Genomic DNA, 17493 nt, shown 5'->3' on the forward strand with positions numbered 1-17493 from the left:
ATTTTTGGAACAACTTCTCTATTACAATTTATTTATTTTTAAAAATAGAACGTTCTATTTCGAATTCGCCGAAGAGCGTAGGGTGTCAAATGGGCGGGTTGGGTTGAGATTGGAAATATTAAAATAGAAATTGGGTTGGATCATGACCTGCTCAAGTTTACTTTGGGCTTAAAAATGGGTTGGGTCTTGATCCGCCTAATTTGACCCGCTTAATTCAATCATTTTAATATATTGTTATCTAAGTTTTATAATCACAATTTGAATTTCAACTAAAGAAAATTTGAAAAGAGAAGTTACAAATGGATAGATAAATCCTAAAAGATATAAAATATTTTAAATCCTATAAAGTTACGTAATTCCTAAAAGTTGGGGTCGTTTGGTAGAGTGTATTAAAAAAATTAATGCATGCATTAGCCTTGTGTATTACTAGTACCTTATTTGGTACTCTTTCCCAACATATGTATAATTAATGTTTGCATTAGTTATACACTCTATTGTGTATTAAGGTTTGTATTGCTAATGCCATAGATTTCTAGGTATTAGCAATGTAATGATTTTAATACATGCATTAACTCAATTAAAAACCCCAATTGCCCCTCAATTCATAAATACAAAAATATATCTTAAAATGATGGGACTATACATAATATTTCCCCAACTATTGTAAGTAATGGTTACACTTTTTTTTTTGTAAGTAATGGTTACACATATCGTCACATCATCTTTCCTATATCCTCTCTAATCGATGGAAAATGGAAAAAAAAATCAAAGAATATTTTCATCCTATTTGTTCAAACTTGACCAGGTCAGTGAATTATATTATATTTTTCTGTGTTAAATTTTATACCCTTATAATTATCTTTAAAATAATCTAATACTATAGTATGCTAATGAATAGGGTTGTTCATGGTTATGGTTAAAAAACCAAATCGAATTGCAATTCGAACCAAACCGTTTAAAAAAATTGATATTTGGTTGGGTTTGGTTTTAAATTTTGAAAACTGATATTATTTGGTTTGGTTTTGGTTTTACTAAAACAAAACCGCAAAAATAACCAAACCGAATCAATAAATTAGATATATAAATTTTATAATTATTTATATATTATTCATAAATAAAATATAAATATTTTATCAAATTTTAATTAACTTAAGTCTTTAACTTTACAATTTCCTCAAGCCCAACACTTTAGCCCAACTATAACAATCCTAAGTCCAAGTCCATTAAATCCATTTGTCTTTACCTACTCTACTTTCTCTTAATTGAAACATTTTGTTCAAGTAATGATAACTCTAGTGTTGTTTAATTGCTTAATTGAACCGACAATAGTTTTTTTGTGGATTGTTCATGTGCTAGATGTTTGTGTCTATCGACGTAAGTCCTCAAAAAAATTACTATTACTTTCAAATTGGATAAACCAGAAAAACTAAATCAAACCAAACCAAACCGACAATAACCAAACTGATGGTTATTTTTTTCGTTTGGTTTGGTTTGATTTTAGAAATTTAAAAAACCAACTAGATTGGTTTGGTTTTGATTTTAATCAATAACTGATTCAAACCGAACCACGAACACCCCTACTGATGAATATGTAATAATAACCTCTACGTAAATAATGGTCATGTCTCAGCTAGGGAAACTTTAATTACTAAAAATTAGCAAAAAAAAAGTTGCAATTAATTAAAGGTTTAAAATTGCAGAAGGAAAGGTTTTTCTATTTTAGGAACTTGTTGAATGTATATAAAACAAAATTAAAAGGGTGCAACTAATTAAGTTTGCCAGCAACATATTAGGGGTCATTTAATAGAATGTATAGTAATATTATTGAAAAAGTATATTAGTAAATAGTAATATTGAAATTATTTTCTAAACATGTATAATATTTCTTCTAACTACTATGTTAAAAAATACTACCAAACAAATACCCCTCTTATTTCATATTAAGTAAATTTGTGAGGTAATACACACCTATTAAAAAAAAATATTCAAGCACATAATTCGAAACATATTTTTCATTGTTCCAAATCGAACACCATATTAATTTTATAAGTAATTCTAAGCAACTATCAAACATGATATTCCTATACAAAATTTATTACACATACATAATATTTCTCCGAACCAACTATCAAACGACCCCCATTTATACATAAGTTAAAATTACTACCAAACAAATAATTAGAGTAGTAATTTGTCTAAAGATAAAAACCATAAACAAGAATGTCTTAAATATATGTGGCATTATTACCAATCTAATTTATTTTTTTTGGTGCTTCTTTCAATTATTTATATTACATGACAATATCAACAATCCCTAAATTCATGGAGAGAAATAAAATTGAGAAACTTTCGTAGTTTTAACAATTCATGCTAAATTTTCTTTGCGTCTATTACTCCATTTATTTAGTTTAAAACTCAAACTAATCAGCGCAACAACTGCTAAAATAAAATACTCATAACTCTGTTTTACTCTGTATTGCTCTGTTTTACTCTGTTTTGCTCTGTTTTCATCAATTCAATGGGATTGATCAAGATTCAATCTTTTTCATTTCTATTCACAATCTTGATTCTTTCATCATCTTCATTACCTCACCGTCATCGTCACAATCGTCGCCATCATCGTAGAAATTCACAGCTTATTCCGAGTATATTTCATCCACCTTTTATACCATCAAATGTAAATGGTGAATGGGTACTTTTACATGAATCAATTGGTGTTTCAGCAATGCACATGCAGCTTCTCTACAACAACAAAGTAATCATTTTCGATAGAACGGATTTCGGAGCTTCTAATCTCTCACTTCCACAAGGCAAATGTCGTTTCGATGATGAAGTTCTTGATGTTGATTGCTCTGCTCATTCTGTTCTTTATGACATTTTATCAAACACTTATCGTCCACTCATGGTTCAAACTGATGTTTGGTGTTCCTCCGGTGCACTCAATTCCGATGGTACATTAATTCAAACCGGTGGATACCATGCCGGCGATCGTAAAATCCGGCTGTTTTCCCCGTGTGATGGTGATGTTGATTGTGATTGGACTGAATTGCCGCAGAATTTAACGGTTCAGAGATGGTATGCTTCTGATCATATACTTCCTGATGGACGTGTAATCATTGTTGGTGGAAGAAAAGCTTTCAGCTATGAATTTTTCCCCAAAACTATGGACGATAATGGTGGGGTTTTTCATCTTCCATTCTTAGTGGAAACTACAGACCCAATGGAAGAAAACAACCTTTACCCATTCTTGTACATTTTACCCGACGGAAATCTCTACATTTTCTCAAATCAACGCTCAATTGTATTAGATTACGTTAATCACAATGTTCTCAGGGAATTCCCCATGATTCCCGGCGAGAAACGGAGTTATCCGGCAACTGGGTCTTCGGTAATGCTTCCGTTACGGTTACGTCAGGGTCAGGAACCAGTGGTGGAGGTGATGATCTGCGGAGGCGCGTGGGGTGGCGCGTATGTTAAAGCACTGGAAGGGGAGTTTTGGCGGGGTTCAAGTTCATGTGGGCGAATGAGACTAACGGATCCGGATCCGAAATGGGTCATGGAGGAAATGCCTTCGGGTCGGGTCATGCCGGATATGTTGTTGCTACCTACAGGAGATGTGCTTATACTAAACGGGGCGGCGAATGGAGCAGCCGGGTGGGAGAACGCGATTGACCCTGTTTTAAACCCGGTTCTTTACCGACCCGATGAACCCGACCCGAGGAGAAGATTCAATGTGCTCACCCCTACTACAATTGCAAGAATGTACCACTCATCAGCGATTTTACTGCCAGATGGGAGGATATTAGTGGGTGGTAGTAATCCGCATTCGACCTACAACTTTACAGGCGTAAAGTATCCGACAGAGTTAAGCTTAGAGGCGTTTTCACCACCTTATTTGGCTACACAATACGCCCATCTTAGACCTTTAAACCAAGCCGTTGATGTGGGGCAAGTCTTATCGTACGGTCAACAGTTCTCGATCACGTTCACTCTACCCTTTCCGCAGCCCGATGCGGAGTTCATGGTGAGCATGATTCCACCTTCATTTACTACACACTCATTTGGGATGAATCAAAGGTTGTTGTTTTTGGAAATTGTGGGAGTAGAAAGGCTTTTTATGTTTGGTTATAGAGTCATAGTATTTGCACCTCCAACAAGGAATATTGCACCTCCAGGATATTATATGGTGTTTGTAGTTCATCAAGGTGTTCCTGGTCATAGTGTTTGGGTGAAAATACAGTGACCATTATAGCAAATTTTTACAATATTGTTTTTGAATTGAGATAATATGTGAGATATTTTGCTAGGTGCATCATATTTTTTGGTATGGAGTTGGAATAAAAAAAAAGAATTGCGAATGTATATCACCATGTTTAGAGTGATTGTGTAGAATTGAGTCAATTATAATTTTTATTCAGTGGGCTGAATGTCTTATTCCTTCTGGCAGTACTAATATTTTATGGTATAATACATAAACGTTCCTTTTATTTTGACATTAACTTGCACCTATGTCTTCTGATTTTAGATGTGCATAAGTAAGTATTTAATCTCGTATAAAGTTGAAAATGTAAATATATGGGTCCTATGTGGCAATTTCATGCCCTATGTGTAATATGTGACATAGGACATGCGTGTCTACTTGTTTCAACTTTATACGAGATTAAATACTTACTTATGCACATTCGAAGTTATAAGACATAGATGCAGAGAAAATAAAAGGCACATTTATGTATTAAGCCTATTTTGATGCAAAAAAAATGGTTCTCTTGGTGAGTATAAGTGGAGTATATAGTAGTAATGGCCAGCCAAATTTTGGATTGACAAGGATGAAGAATGCAAAGTTGACAGAAAATTTCAATTGCAGGCGGATACAGAGCATAGTGTATCCGTAATACCTTTTGCGTGGACTCATAAATTTCAAATCGTGTATTTATCTCTCGTGTCTTCGATCTTAATTGAAGTTGTTCAAAGTTAGCAGAATTATGATCTAGCAGTCAATCGTCAAACAAATAGATATTAGAATGTTATTATAGTTACTTACTGTACTCCACACGTTGTTACTATTTACTATTTTACTGGATAGGTTGTTAGATATGTATCTACCACTTAAAGGAGTTTGTGTTCTTATTTCCCTAGTTTATTGGTTTAGTTTTCACAGTAGAAAGTACTCTCTAATAGAGATTTTATATAATCAAAATATTCATGGACACACACGAAAATTGATAAAATCGTCTAATTCCTCTAAATTGGCTACTAAATGTCAAAAATGGACTCTAAAAATAGTGAGATTGTATGTATTGCTTCCCCAACTATGGAGGGTTCGGTAAAGGTTTCACAAAGAAATCATCCAGAAGTCATATCATTAAAATATTCGTAGGCTAACACACGAAAATTGAGAAAATGGCCTAATTCTTGTAAATTGACCCATAAATGACCAAAATGGACTCTGAAAATGGTGAGACTACACGTATTGCTCCCCCAACTTCCTACGGAGGGTTCCGTAAAGGTTTCGCAAAAAAATCATCTGAAAGCCATGTCACTAAAATTTGCATAGGCTAACACACACGAAAAAATTGAGAAAATCGTCTAATTCCTGAAAATTAGCCCTTACATACCCAAAATAGTCTCAGAAAATGGTGAGACTGTACGTATTGCTCCCTTAACTCTCTACAAAGAGTTCCATAAAGATTTTGCAAAGAAATCGTTTAAAAGTCATGTCACTAAAATATTCATGAACACACACAAAAAGCTGAGAAAATCGCATAATTTCTATAAAATTAGCCCCTAAATGCCCAAAATGGACCTTTGAAAATGGTAAAACTATACACATTGCTCCCAACTCCCTACAGAGGAATTCCGTAAAGGTTTCACAAAGAAATTGTTATGAAGCCTTATCACCAAAATATGTATGGGCTAACACATGCAAAAAAATTGAGAAAATCACCTAATTCCTGTAAATTTGCCCCAAAATGCCAAAATGGACTCTGAAAATTGTGAGATTGTACGTACTGCTCCCCCAACTCCCTACGGAGGGTTACGTAAATGTTATGCGAAGAAATCGTCTATAAGAGATAGCATCCAATATCTCTTACAGAGGGACCCGTCTATATGAGATTATATGTATTGCTCGTCCAACTCATTACAGAGGGTCCCGTAAAAATTTTTCCAAAAAATCACCCGGAAATTATTTCACCAAAATATTCATCGACTAACATACATGAAAATATGAGAAAATAGTTTGTTGTTATTGGGCTAACAACAAACTATGCAGTAAAACGTTGTTACTGCTTACTGTTTCAGTGCATATTTTGTTACATATAATGGTGAGACTGCTTGCTCAATTACTTATAATAGACATTTGTTGAGCATTGATAACCTTAAGCTTGTTATTTGAAGATGTGACAAAACAGAAAGCTATGAATACGAATTGAAATCAACTCTTTATCAATTGATCAAAACCGGATCGATATTCCTTTTTCCTCGTCTAGCTAGCCCTGTTGGCTGTTGCGTGGACAACGCCCACGCAATTCATCAGACGTATTTACAGTTAAAGGATTCAGCAGTCTGTATAGTTTAATCTACATACATACATACATATATATATATATATATATATATATAATATCCGCGCTGCCAGTACTTCTCTTATACTTAAGAGGATACTGATCTGTACTTGTATTTTCTTGCCCAATACAAATAATGTATGAAATTCAACGCGCTGAGTATGCACATTAACCAGTAGAATCTCTCCAAATGGAAGTGATTCAAGTTTTCGCCGGCTAGCCATGGTTGATGCTTTGAATTTCCTGTAACATTATTGACAATGGATACTATCACTGTGCTTAGATAGTATCCTATTGCTAATGAAGCCCAAGAGAGTGATGTTGCTAATGATCTCATACTAAATGGTGCTTCTGAGAAACAGAATTCTAGTAGTCCAGCTAGAGTGAACAAATCAGCTGATCCAAGAAATAAGTACTGAATCGCGATCCAAAAGAACGTTATAGGTAATGGCTTTGAAGAGTCGAGTAGTGACAAGTCAGTAGCTACTCTTTTCCGTTTGATTTCAACAAGAGCTGCAATTGCCATTGCTATAACAGAGAGGAACAATCCGATTCCTATACGTTGTAGGTGAGTGATTCCCATCTCTGTCTTGGTTACCTTACGAGCAAATGGGATGATGAAGTAGTCGAAAATTGGTGCCAGGATCATGATGAAAAGTACAGGGAAAATAGGAAGTGAAGCTGGTGGTACTTTTAACTTACCAAATTTTGTATTCATAGTTGCAGCTTGTTGAACTGAGAATGTGGATAGTTGAGCTAAGCAACAGTTGAGCATGATAGTACACGCGAAAATCGGGAGAATTTTCACCACAATCTTCACTTCTTCCACTTCCTGTACCGAACATTTCAGCACACCAGATGCTGCTGCAGGTTTCTTTACCACTGCTCGATTAAGGAATCTCAGACTTTTCGATGGTATATTGATTGATTCTACTACATGTTTGTTGTTTGTAGTACTTTCCTCTTCATTCGATAGTACTGGAATTGTCGAAGGGCTTGATCCAAGACTTGCTATTACACTACTTGAATTTCTCGATGCACAAGAGTTTAGCATTGCAGCAATAAGAACCTAGAGGCATAACAACGACATATTAGTCATCTAAAACTAATAATAGGTAACTCGTTATGTGCTCACAAAAACTTACCTTAGATATAGTAGTTAGAGGACTTCCGCGAGGGATCTTATTCCTATAGAAAGGTGAACCAGCAAGGAATATTGGGATCGATAATAATATAGCAAGAGTTGAAATCCCAAATCCCCATTGCCAACCTTTATTGTCTTCAACCCAGACAACAAATGTGACAGCAATGAGGCCACCACATGAGAGGCAAAACACAAAGTAATTGAAGAAAGTTGATCTTTGTTTCCTCCCTTGTGGTGTTTCTCCATCAAATTGTTCAGCTCCATGGGGTGGCAATGATCCCTTTATACCTCCAACACCCAATGCCACTAAGTAAAGTCCTATAAACAACATTGCAGCTTGTGCACCGCGGACTTGTTCACAAGGCATCTCTGGATTGCACTTTGATGGTTTCAACGAGTCCGATCGAGCTTGTATTGTGAGTACCACTAGACCCTGTGTTCAAATCAAAATTTTAATACACATGTTCTAACAAGATTTCGTTCGATTTGTTGTGGATTGGACGATGGAAAAATCAATACAGTATTTTTTTTCTTCTATTTAAATCAGGTATGTACATGCATATAGGCTGTGTTCGAAGCAGTAAGAAGTTAATACCAGTACAAAACTTGGTGTTATTTGTCCTCTGTTTTTGCAGGGATTAATTATTCATGTATTAGTTATTCCACTATCTATTCTACGTAAAATAATACACAGATTCTCTTATAACTTATATATATGTATGAGTTATGTAGGTTTCTAAATAGCAAACTAAACATTGTAATTAGTTTTATACTGAATAATTTACCTCCTAATTAGATATCAAACATGGTATTACTTATGCAGAACTTAATGTATACATAACTCACATCTAAACAGCTACCAAACGACCCTTAGCGATGCACTCTAAGGGTTCGTTTGGTAGCTGGTATGTAGATAGAAAATAATTTTGTTCATGTACAAAATTAATACGACGTTTTGTTGCCAACATAGAAATTCACATAACTAGTACATATATAAGTTACAAGAAAATTTGTGTATTATTTTATACAGAATAAAAGATGAAATAACTAATACATATAGTTGGGTCGGGTCACTTTTGGACTTGACTCAGACTGTTTGGGCTTTTCCTTTTATAATAAACTGGTCCAAGGGACCGAAAATATTCTTGAAAAAAAACTAAAAAAAACTACTACATAAATAACTTATACGTACATAAAATAATACATAAATTCGCCAATAACTAATTTCTATATTATTAACACTTACATAACTCTAATCAGCTACCAAACGAGCAATAAATACCATGAGGACCCAAAAATGTTCATGTCATGCAACAAAGACAAAATAAGGATATGGTAAAGATAAAGATTGGGCTAAGTAGGCCATATGCCTTGGGCCACAAGACCCTAGCGGTCATCTCACTAGTAGAAAGCTGTCCCTTCGCATCAAATATAAACTACTCCCCCTTTAAAAAAAGAATAACTTAATTTGACTTGATATGAAATTTGAGAAAATAAAAAAATATTTTTCAATTTTATGGTTAAAAATTAAAGTTACGTTAAATGTATCAAAATAATATCTTTCTTCATGTGGATTTAAATATGTCACGTGAAAAACTAAAATTAAAATATTACAAAAAAAAGTAAAAGGGTCATTCTTTTTTAAAGAGACTGACGAAGGAAAATATTTTATTGGACACATCTAATAATTTGGAAGGTAGGGACACTTGGTCTTTTGCCTACTCAAAATGGAATGATATATGTGACCATATCTCTACTAATGGAGAATTTGTACTAAATTTAAGGTAATTGTACCATTGATATGGTCCTAATAGCCACACACCTGTTCCATGAAGATATTATTCTTTTATCACCATATATAGATGATATATTATCTTAGGCCAATAGTAATAAATAGCACAAAATATAATGCAATATTACAATTGGATATAAATGAAAACATGACATTAATAACAACAAAGCAAAGTCAAAGAGAAACAACTCTTGTTGTGAGTATATAATAGGAAGTGTGAATGGGTAACATGCAGATAAGATACTATATATTATATGTGGTGCAATAGCGGTTATACACTGTTTGCAGCCTCGACAACAACATTAATGCTGACAAACACATAAAATTAATATGATATTTTTAATGAAAATTAGTTTTTTTATTTTATGACAAGGGAAATCCGCTGTGGCTATTCTTTGGGTGCGCACAGGGTAAAACTCCCGTTTCTATGCAATAGCTCGCAAATCACATAGGAGAGGTAACTTGCACTAGGCAAGCCCGATGCGATGAGCTCGACCCAGAAGGCAAACCCCTTGCTTTCACTGGCAAGGGGTTTCGGACTTCAGACCTCCAACATGGAAGTGTCAAGCCCAATGTATAGCAACACAAATAAATAATGTTATATAATGTTTTTATTGTAAGTTTCTTAATTTATTTCTTAAACTATGTTACATAAATTAAAATAAGAATTATCACTTTATTATAAAGTTACACGTACTGTTGACTCGATATTCCTTGTCTATCAGAAATAACTACTAGATGAGTCGTAGATCCAACGTCTAATGGTTTGAGTGAGTTAAGCTTTGACAAATAAAAATAAACTCACGAATTAATAAATGTGTGGATTATTATTTGATCCATCAAATTAATGATTACTTTAGTTAATTAAATGATCAACATACAATAATGTTTTTTTGGAACATATAAGCATCATCAATTTTTTTATAATTAGTAGTATATGTTAAGAAAACTATTCTATCATATGATCGATGTGACTATACTGGAAAACAAAAAGAAACAAAAAAGGAAGATAAAAAGAGTAATTAAAAGCAACCAATTATACATGTATCTTTATTATATGCTGCAAAACTTTATAGCTAGAGATTAATCAATTTGCTTCACTTTGCAATTTGCTACTTATTAGTGGAATTCAAAAGTGATAATCACTATGTTAAAATTGATTCCTATTTACTCCAAGTGTCTTTCTCATTGTGGATATTCATGTGTTATAACTAAGTTAATTAAAGTTTCATGCTCAAGACAAAATAAAATAAAATAAAACTAGTACTAGTACGAACTAGACCACCTTTGTTTTAGGCTGACCATCTAGAAGCATTTACTAGTCCAATTTCATGCTCAAGACAAAATAAAATAAAATAAAACTAGTACTAGTAAGAACTAGACCACCTTTGTTTTAGGCTGACCATCTAGAAGCATTTACTAGTCCAATATTAATTTTAGCAGAATTTTATTAGCTTAATTAATTGTACCTAAATTTTTATTTAATTGATGAGAGTTAGATTCTATCCTTATAATCCCTTTTTCTATTTTCATTTTTCCTACCGCATTTATAAAATTAAAAATAAAATAAAATGGTCTTACTCTTTCCTTAATAAGTTTTTATTTCACTTCATTACCCATATTTTTTTATGAATAGGCAACAGTTGAATGACTATAGTTATAAATTAGAAACTTAATATAGATTCTAAGATTTTATTTGACGTGTAATTTTTTAATAAGTCAAGCATTTAATAAGAAAAGAAAAGTATAAAAGTGCATAAAAAAGTGTGGTGTCCTTACTTACTTTAATCACATTTTCCAACTTCTTTGATAGAGAAATAAGTCGCAATTATTGCTAGTAGTATTTTCTCATGCTCTTCTTCCTTCAATTTTAAGTGAGTTAACAAGATTTTTTTTTATATACATTTAAATCTTGATAAACAAAACTATTCGATATCTGTATTGATGAGAACTGACAGATATACATAAAATTTAGTTAAAGTACACACAAGTTGATCCAACAAACGAACTTTCAGGGTACGACAAAGCAAGAGGGGACCGAAAATTAGACAATCATAGGATTGGTAGGATTGATATCTATATTGATGAAAAACAATAGATACACACAAAATTTAGTTTAAGTACGCATAAGTTGATCTAGTAGACGAACTTTAATTAGGTACGATAAAGCAAGAGCGGACCAAAAAATAAACAATGATAGGATTGAAAGGGTTCGATATCTATATTGATGAAAAACAATAGATACACACAATTTAATTGAAGTACGCATAAGTTGATCTAACAGACGAACTTTTAAGGTACGATAAAGCAAGAGGGGACCAAAAACTCAAAGGATTGGAAGGGAAGATAATTTACCAGAAATTCAATGAATGCACTGATCAAATAGATGTGATAAGTTGTGAAGAAAGCATCAGATAAGAAGCCACCAAGAAGAGCTAGTAGAAAGGCTGTTCCCATAAAGTTAGTCACACAATTTGCTGAGTTGGTTGGTGAATAGTGCATGTACTCAGACAAGTACATCACCAAGTTGCTTGCATTTGCTAGATATGCCAAATTCTCCAGCACCTCCACCACTGAAATTAGAAAGAAAAAAAGTCAACTATTTCTTTCGTTTCAATTTATGTGATGTAACTTAACTTGATACGAAACTTCTGAAAGAGAGAGAAAATTATGATCTAAAACAAGTTATAGATGTTTGTATGATATAATATTGACATACATAAATGTATCATTCTTTTGAAAATTAATTAAAAACGAAAGTGAATCATATAAATTGAAACGGGACCGAGGATGTACTTTTTATTCTCTAAAATTCATCAAAATAATCTTGAAAAAAAAACCTTGATACATATTTATGATAAACATCCCAAAGTGAGTTTATCACTACACCATGAACAATGATTTTTTTTCTTATTTGTCTAAATTTTGATGGTCAATAAAGCAAAATGTATTTAAGTTGATCCAAACACCTACTGTTATTTTAAAATATACAAATCATGAATTCGTCAAAATTTTGATGGGGGAATCTTCCACTACCTATATTGATGAAAAAACTAACTTGACTCGAACACTACGATTATTAAAAAATGATTTACCTAAGACAAAGGATGAAGCCACCAAGCCACCATGTCTATTGATAAGTGCTGGCCTATTTCTCCAATCTACATAGCCTTCCCAATTTGTGCTAATTAGTTTGCTTTGGCTTTCCACTTCCTATAACACAAATCATGTAATTAGTGAAACTACTAATTGAGTAAATATATATATACAAAAAGAAGAAAACAAGAGGAATGAACTCACCATTTATTTATTTTTTTCTTTTCCTATAAGTTCTCTCAATTGGAGTACAATGGCTAGAACCTCCCCCTTATAGAAACAATTTCAATTTTTTTTGGTGTAATTTGCCATTGATGAACTTCTTCCACTTTTTTTAGAAGAGAAGATGAATAGATGTGATATTATTACCTAAAATTTGGTAGCTTATATAATAAGAACATCAAATAAATTTTATAACTAGCTAGTTAAGGGGGTGAGATATATAAATTAAAGATGGGAGATAATTATAAGAAAGAAGAGAGGGAAGAAGTGATATTTTAGTTGGTTTATTTTTTGTCTTGTATTGTTTGACTAATGACCTAAAACAATAAATGTGAAGGTTGATAACCCCACCATCCCATTTATGATATGTTTTTAATATTATAGTCCGATTAAATTTGAACTCGCGTTGGAAATTTCACATTAAGAATAAAGTGCTTCCTAATAAAGTCAATTCCGTATTCAAGGAAATTGGAATTCAAGATTTCTTGATTAAGAATGAAAGGGTACTTACCACTCTAGCACAATCCTTATGATATGTTAGTTTATTACATACCGGAAATGTTTTCTTTTCTTTTTATTTCTTCTCCTTCTTTAATTAATTAGAAGTTTTTCTTTTTCTTTTTTAATTCCACTTGTTGCTTTTTACTATATATTATAATAAATATGTAATGAAATAAAGAATTGATTCTTTTATAACCTTGAATATATACACGCGTGACGCGTTGCAATGGGATCAATTTAGGCTTCCATGGGAATCCATGAGCTTCTTTTCTAATAAATAATGAAACTTATATAAAGGCGGTTCAATGATAAAAGAAAAAGGCAAAAAAAAATAAAATTATTAAAAATCACTACAACGAATAAAGAATTTCACTAGTAATAATATAATACGAACTCTAAATATTTTTGTAATGATATTAACTCAATTATCGCTAAATATTTTTATAGATCTCTTTTGTTGCAGTGATTCCTCAATTATTGGGTGCAAACATATGTTTCTCGTTGTCTATCTTGGCCTCTTAAGTATGTCTATATAAAAATCTCTGCGTTCAAAAAGCTATTAGAAATTGATATGAATCCAAATTACTTTTAACACAATGTTCTCTTTATTTATTATTCTAAAATTATTGTAAGTACGTTATTTTTGTAAATATCTTTTTTGATCTGATTCGATAGGGTTTTGAATGAGGCTCTTACTAAAAGGATGTGGTCTTAACATCTACTTGAACAATATTTCCATATATTTTGTATCCTTATCACCTAAATTCATGTCCTTACAATCAAATAGTTGAACGCGTCTCTCTCTTTACAGTCAAGTGGTTGAATGTTAGTGCGGAATAGACAAGAAAGAATGGGATTACTTCATCCAAAATGGTATAAACATGCATGTAGTTGCAATGGCTTTTTCAAGTTTCCGACATCAAATTAAAAGCACCCTCAATGCAATTGTCCTTTCTATAATTTGATGGTTGTAGTAGATATACAATATTCTTTTTATTTTTGGTTTGGTGAAATGTTATGAAAGTGTTTGTCCACTAAAGTACTGCCACGTATAGATATACATATCCTTTTAATTATATTTCCTATTTAGAAGGACAACATATGATTTGTTGAAAGAAACATATGGATTTTGTTCATCCTGAAAAACTTGTGTACAATTTGCAACCCCTCATAATCTGCCACCATTTCTTCCTAGGACACGTCGCTCTTTACGATTTTCTATATATTTTTTCGATGAATAGTGTTTGATTGATCATCCTTCTCTATATATGGTTATGCCACTCACACTTTAATGTCGAAACTAGCAGGCATTTGGAGATGATATTTACTTTGTTTCAATTTGTTTGTATTAATCTGATTTAACATGAAGTCATAAAAAAAAATTAAGAAAAAAAATGGATTTGAGTTTTTAAACTAAAATTTATGATTTGAGTATTATAATGTCCTTTAAATTTATGATATTAAAACAAAGGAATAATACTTCTTTAAAAAGTAATGTTTGAATTAAATTAAATACTTATTTGAATTAAATTAAAAAGAAGTACTGGGATCGAGAGTCGAGTTTGGATCGGGTTCGAGACTTGAAACTTAGGACTCGGATTGGGAGTCGGTACTTAGGACTCGGGTCAGGGTCCAGAGTCAAGACTTGAGACTCGGGTCAGGGTCAGGGGTCGATACTTGAGACTCATGCTAAGGATGGAAGTCGATTGGTACTAATTGGGACTCGAGACTCGAGTTGGGGTTGAAGTTGAGACCTAGGACTCGGGCCTGGGTCAGGATTCGAGAACTCGAGTCGGGGTAGGAGTTGGGTGGCGATGTTAAAAGAGAGTTTATGGAATGAATTCCTCAATAAACTATAAATTAAACTATATATGTTTGTAGATGACCCATTAAAGTTGTTAACTCATAAAATAAACTATATTTTTCTTAATTACTATATGATACCGGTAGGAGTCTTATCACCTCTTATGATGCAAAAAGATGTGAAAACAGCACAACTTAATGCATAAGTTAGTGAATATATATTAATCTTTTCTAGACAATTGTCATCAAAAAGACATTTCTCCATCTTTCTATCCCACTTTCTCTTCATCTTTTATAAGAAGATAATATAGTAATTAGGTTTGTATATATTGACCACTTTGACAACTTTTTGGCTTTCTTTAAGCATTTAACTAATTTATCCTAAAAGAAATTAATTATTTTTTCCTCTTGAATTAATCACTATTGCATGAATTAATTTACTAGCTCGAACAATAAGAGTTGTATGTGAGGCCTTTGACAAAGGGCTGACCAACGAGGACCGATCAAAGAGAAGGACGACCAATAGATTTCAAGATTTAAACACGGTCTTTGAAGAGAGGTGCACATAACACCTTAATTAGGAAAGTAAGAATTTTATAAAATTAACATAAGTTCACAAAATATGTACATGCATTTTTGAGTTCGATAAATTAAAGGTGTAACTTAATTGGAAATTTATGAGATCTGTTGGATCGAAACAAACAATATATGTCACGTATTTCGAACAACAATTGTTTTTCTTTTCTGTTAAACATTTGTCAAATTTAAAGGCATGATGTAGTAACAAATAGATGAGAAAAGAACTTGTAGATTGCATCATTTTGAAAAAGATAAGATAACTTATCCATAATGACTAAAATACGCAAACATACGTAGAATAATAAATAAATAAATAGAAAATTGTTTTGCAAGTGGAGTTAGATTTTACTTGTTGTGGATGATGTATTACAAACTACTAGTGGTATATTCAATGCTCTACGTGGAAGCCTGGAATATTCTAAAATTTCAAAAGTATCAAATAAATTGAATTCGTTGAGTTGATTTCTCGATATTCAATCAATAATTATTATTTCAAACAAACGTAGTTCAGAATCGATGTAATTGAGACAACTAAGTAGAGCATGGAAAGACGTGAGGCTGGCCATAGATATTTTACTCGAAAGTGAAATCATTTTTCTTTGTTTTTAGTTATATTTTTTATCGATGAAAATTGAAATAAAAAAATGTAATTTTCTGAAATATTGACTATATATTAAATGGGTGACTATCTAAAAAAAGAAATCAATTCCAAATTGGTAACGTTAAATCAAGAGAAAGGACTAACACTAGATGTAACAATACCTTAATTTTGTACCTCACTAAATTCATCAATTCTGACTTTCAATAAATTGGAGAAATCATATAAGTAAACCTAATTTGATTTTCATGTTTGTTAAAATCTTATTTAAAAAGTGTCCTCTTTATCAGGTCTTTCACAGTGTGAAATAAGTCTTCATCAATCAAATTGGAGCTAGTGACTTTAGCATGTGAAAATAATTTAAAAACACATGAGACTCGTGATACACTAAGGTACATTCCCCCTAGCAAACATTAAATTAATTAATTGTGGTCTATTTGAATTTTGAAGTGTGAAAGATAAAAATCTTTCTGGGCCGGGATCAATAAATGAAAGTCATACGAAAATATTTTTTTTCTCTTCGCACCTCAAAATCAAGTGGAAGAGTTGTTTGTCTGGTCTAAATAAAATAATAAGAATTTTCTTTCTATTATATAATAGATTATACAAGAAAAATGAAAAGATTCGCTTTCATTTAATTGGGTACTTCTTTGTCAATGCTACTAAGGACTTATAGATTTGACTACTATACTTATTAAAGATAATGAGAATAGATTATTCAAAGAAAAAGAAAAATGTCGATGAAATTTCAGCTAGTTGTCATTACTAATCTCATCTTTTACGAAATCGAACTTTTTTTACTGTACAAAAATATGTGGAGCTCAGCATGTCTGAAAGCACATTTGGGTTGTTGTGAGAAGGCGTATGTTATTCTTGAAACTTTATGAATGATCGAAAGATTGACAGGAGTGGAATAAAGACATGCAAATTAAATGTACTTATATAATGTTCAATTATCATAAACATAATTTTCAAAAAAATGTCAGAATGAGAGTAACTATTTCATTTGTATCTAGCTTGATTGACATAATGAAATGAACTGAGAAGTTATCTACACGATCTTACAATTTTGCTACGATCTAATCTATATTTTTTATAAAACAATCGCTCGAGCCTAATCACTCCGAACTCCTTTGTGAGGAGGCACCCCTTTTTGCGTCCCTATGTATTATCTACCTACCACATATTTAATTTT

The 17493-nt window shown here is 32.2% G+C and overlaps 3 protein-coding genes across 3 annotated transcripts in view; 1 reads left to right on the top strand and 2 right to left on the bottom strand.

The window, feature by feature from the left end:
- Positions 1-17493, bottom strand: part of LOC125828165 (isopentenyl phosphate kinase) — a 295006-nt gene that overhangs the window by 210303 nt on the left and 67210 nt on the right. The window lies entirely within an intron of this gene.
- LOC125828139 (aldehyde oxidase GLOX-like) lies at positions 2513-4326 on the top strand. Its single transcript, XM_049507451.1, has one exon. It carries the CDS (start codon positions 2519-2521, stop codon positions 4241-4243), a length of 1725 nt encoding a protein of 574 aa, XP_049363408.1. The 5' UTR covers positions 2513-2518; the 3' UTR covers positions 4244-4326.
- LOC125828146 (protein NRT1/ PTR FAMILY 4.6-like) lies at positions 6422-12712 on the bottom strand. The gene is made up of 4 exons (XM_049507460.1): positions 12595-12712; positions 11855-12072; positions 7709-8140; positions 6422-7632 (listed from the first exon to the last, which is right to left on the bottom strand). The coding sequence occupies exons 2-4, from the start codon at positions 12017-12019 to the stop codon at positions 6652-6654; spliced, it is 1578 nt and encodes a 525-aa protein (XP_049363417.1). The 5' UTR covers positions 12020-12072; positions 12595-12712; the 3' UTR covers positions 6422-6651.

The sequence above is a fragment of the Solanum verrucosum genome, unplaced genomic scaffold (assembly GCF_900185275.1).
Source record: "Solanum verrucosum unplaced genomic scaffold, falcon-dt-bn FXZP01000053.1, whole genome shotgun sequence".
Classification (NCBI taxonomy): domain Eukaryota; kingdom Viridiplantae; phylum Streptophyta; class Magnoliopsida; order Solanales; family Solanaceae; genus Solanum; species Solanum verrucosum.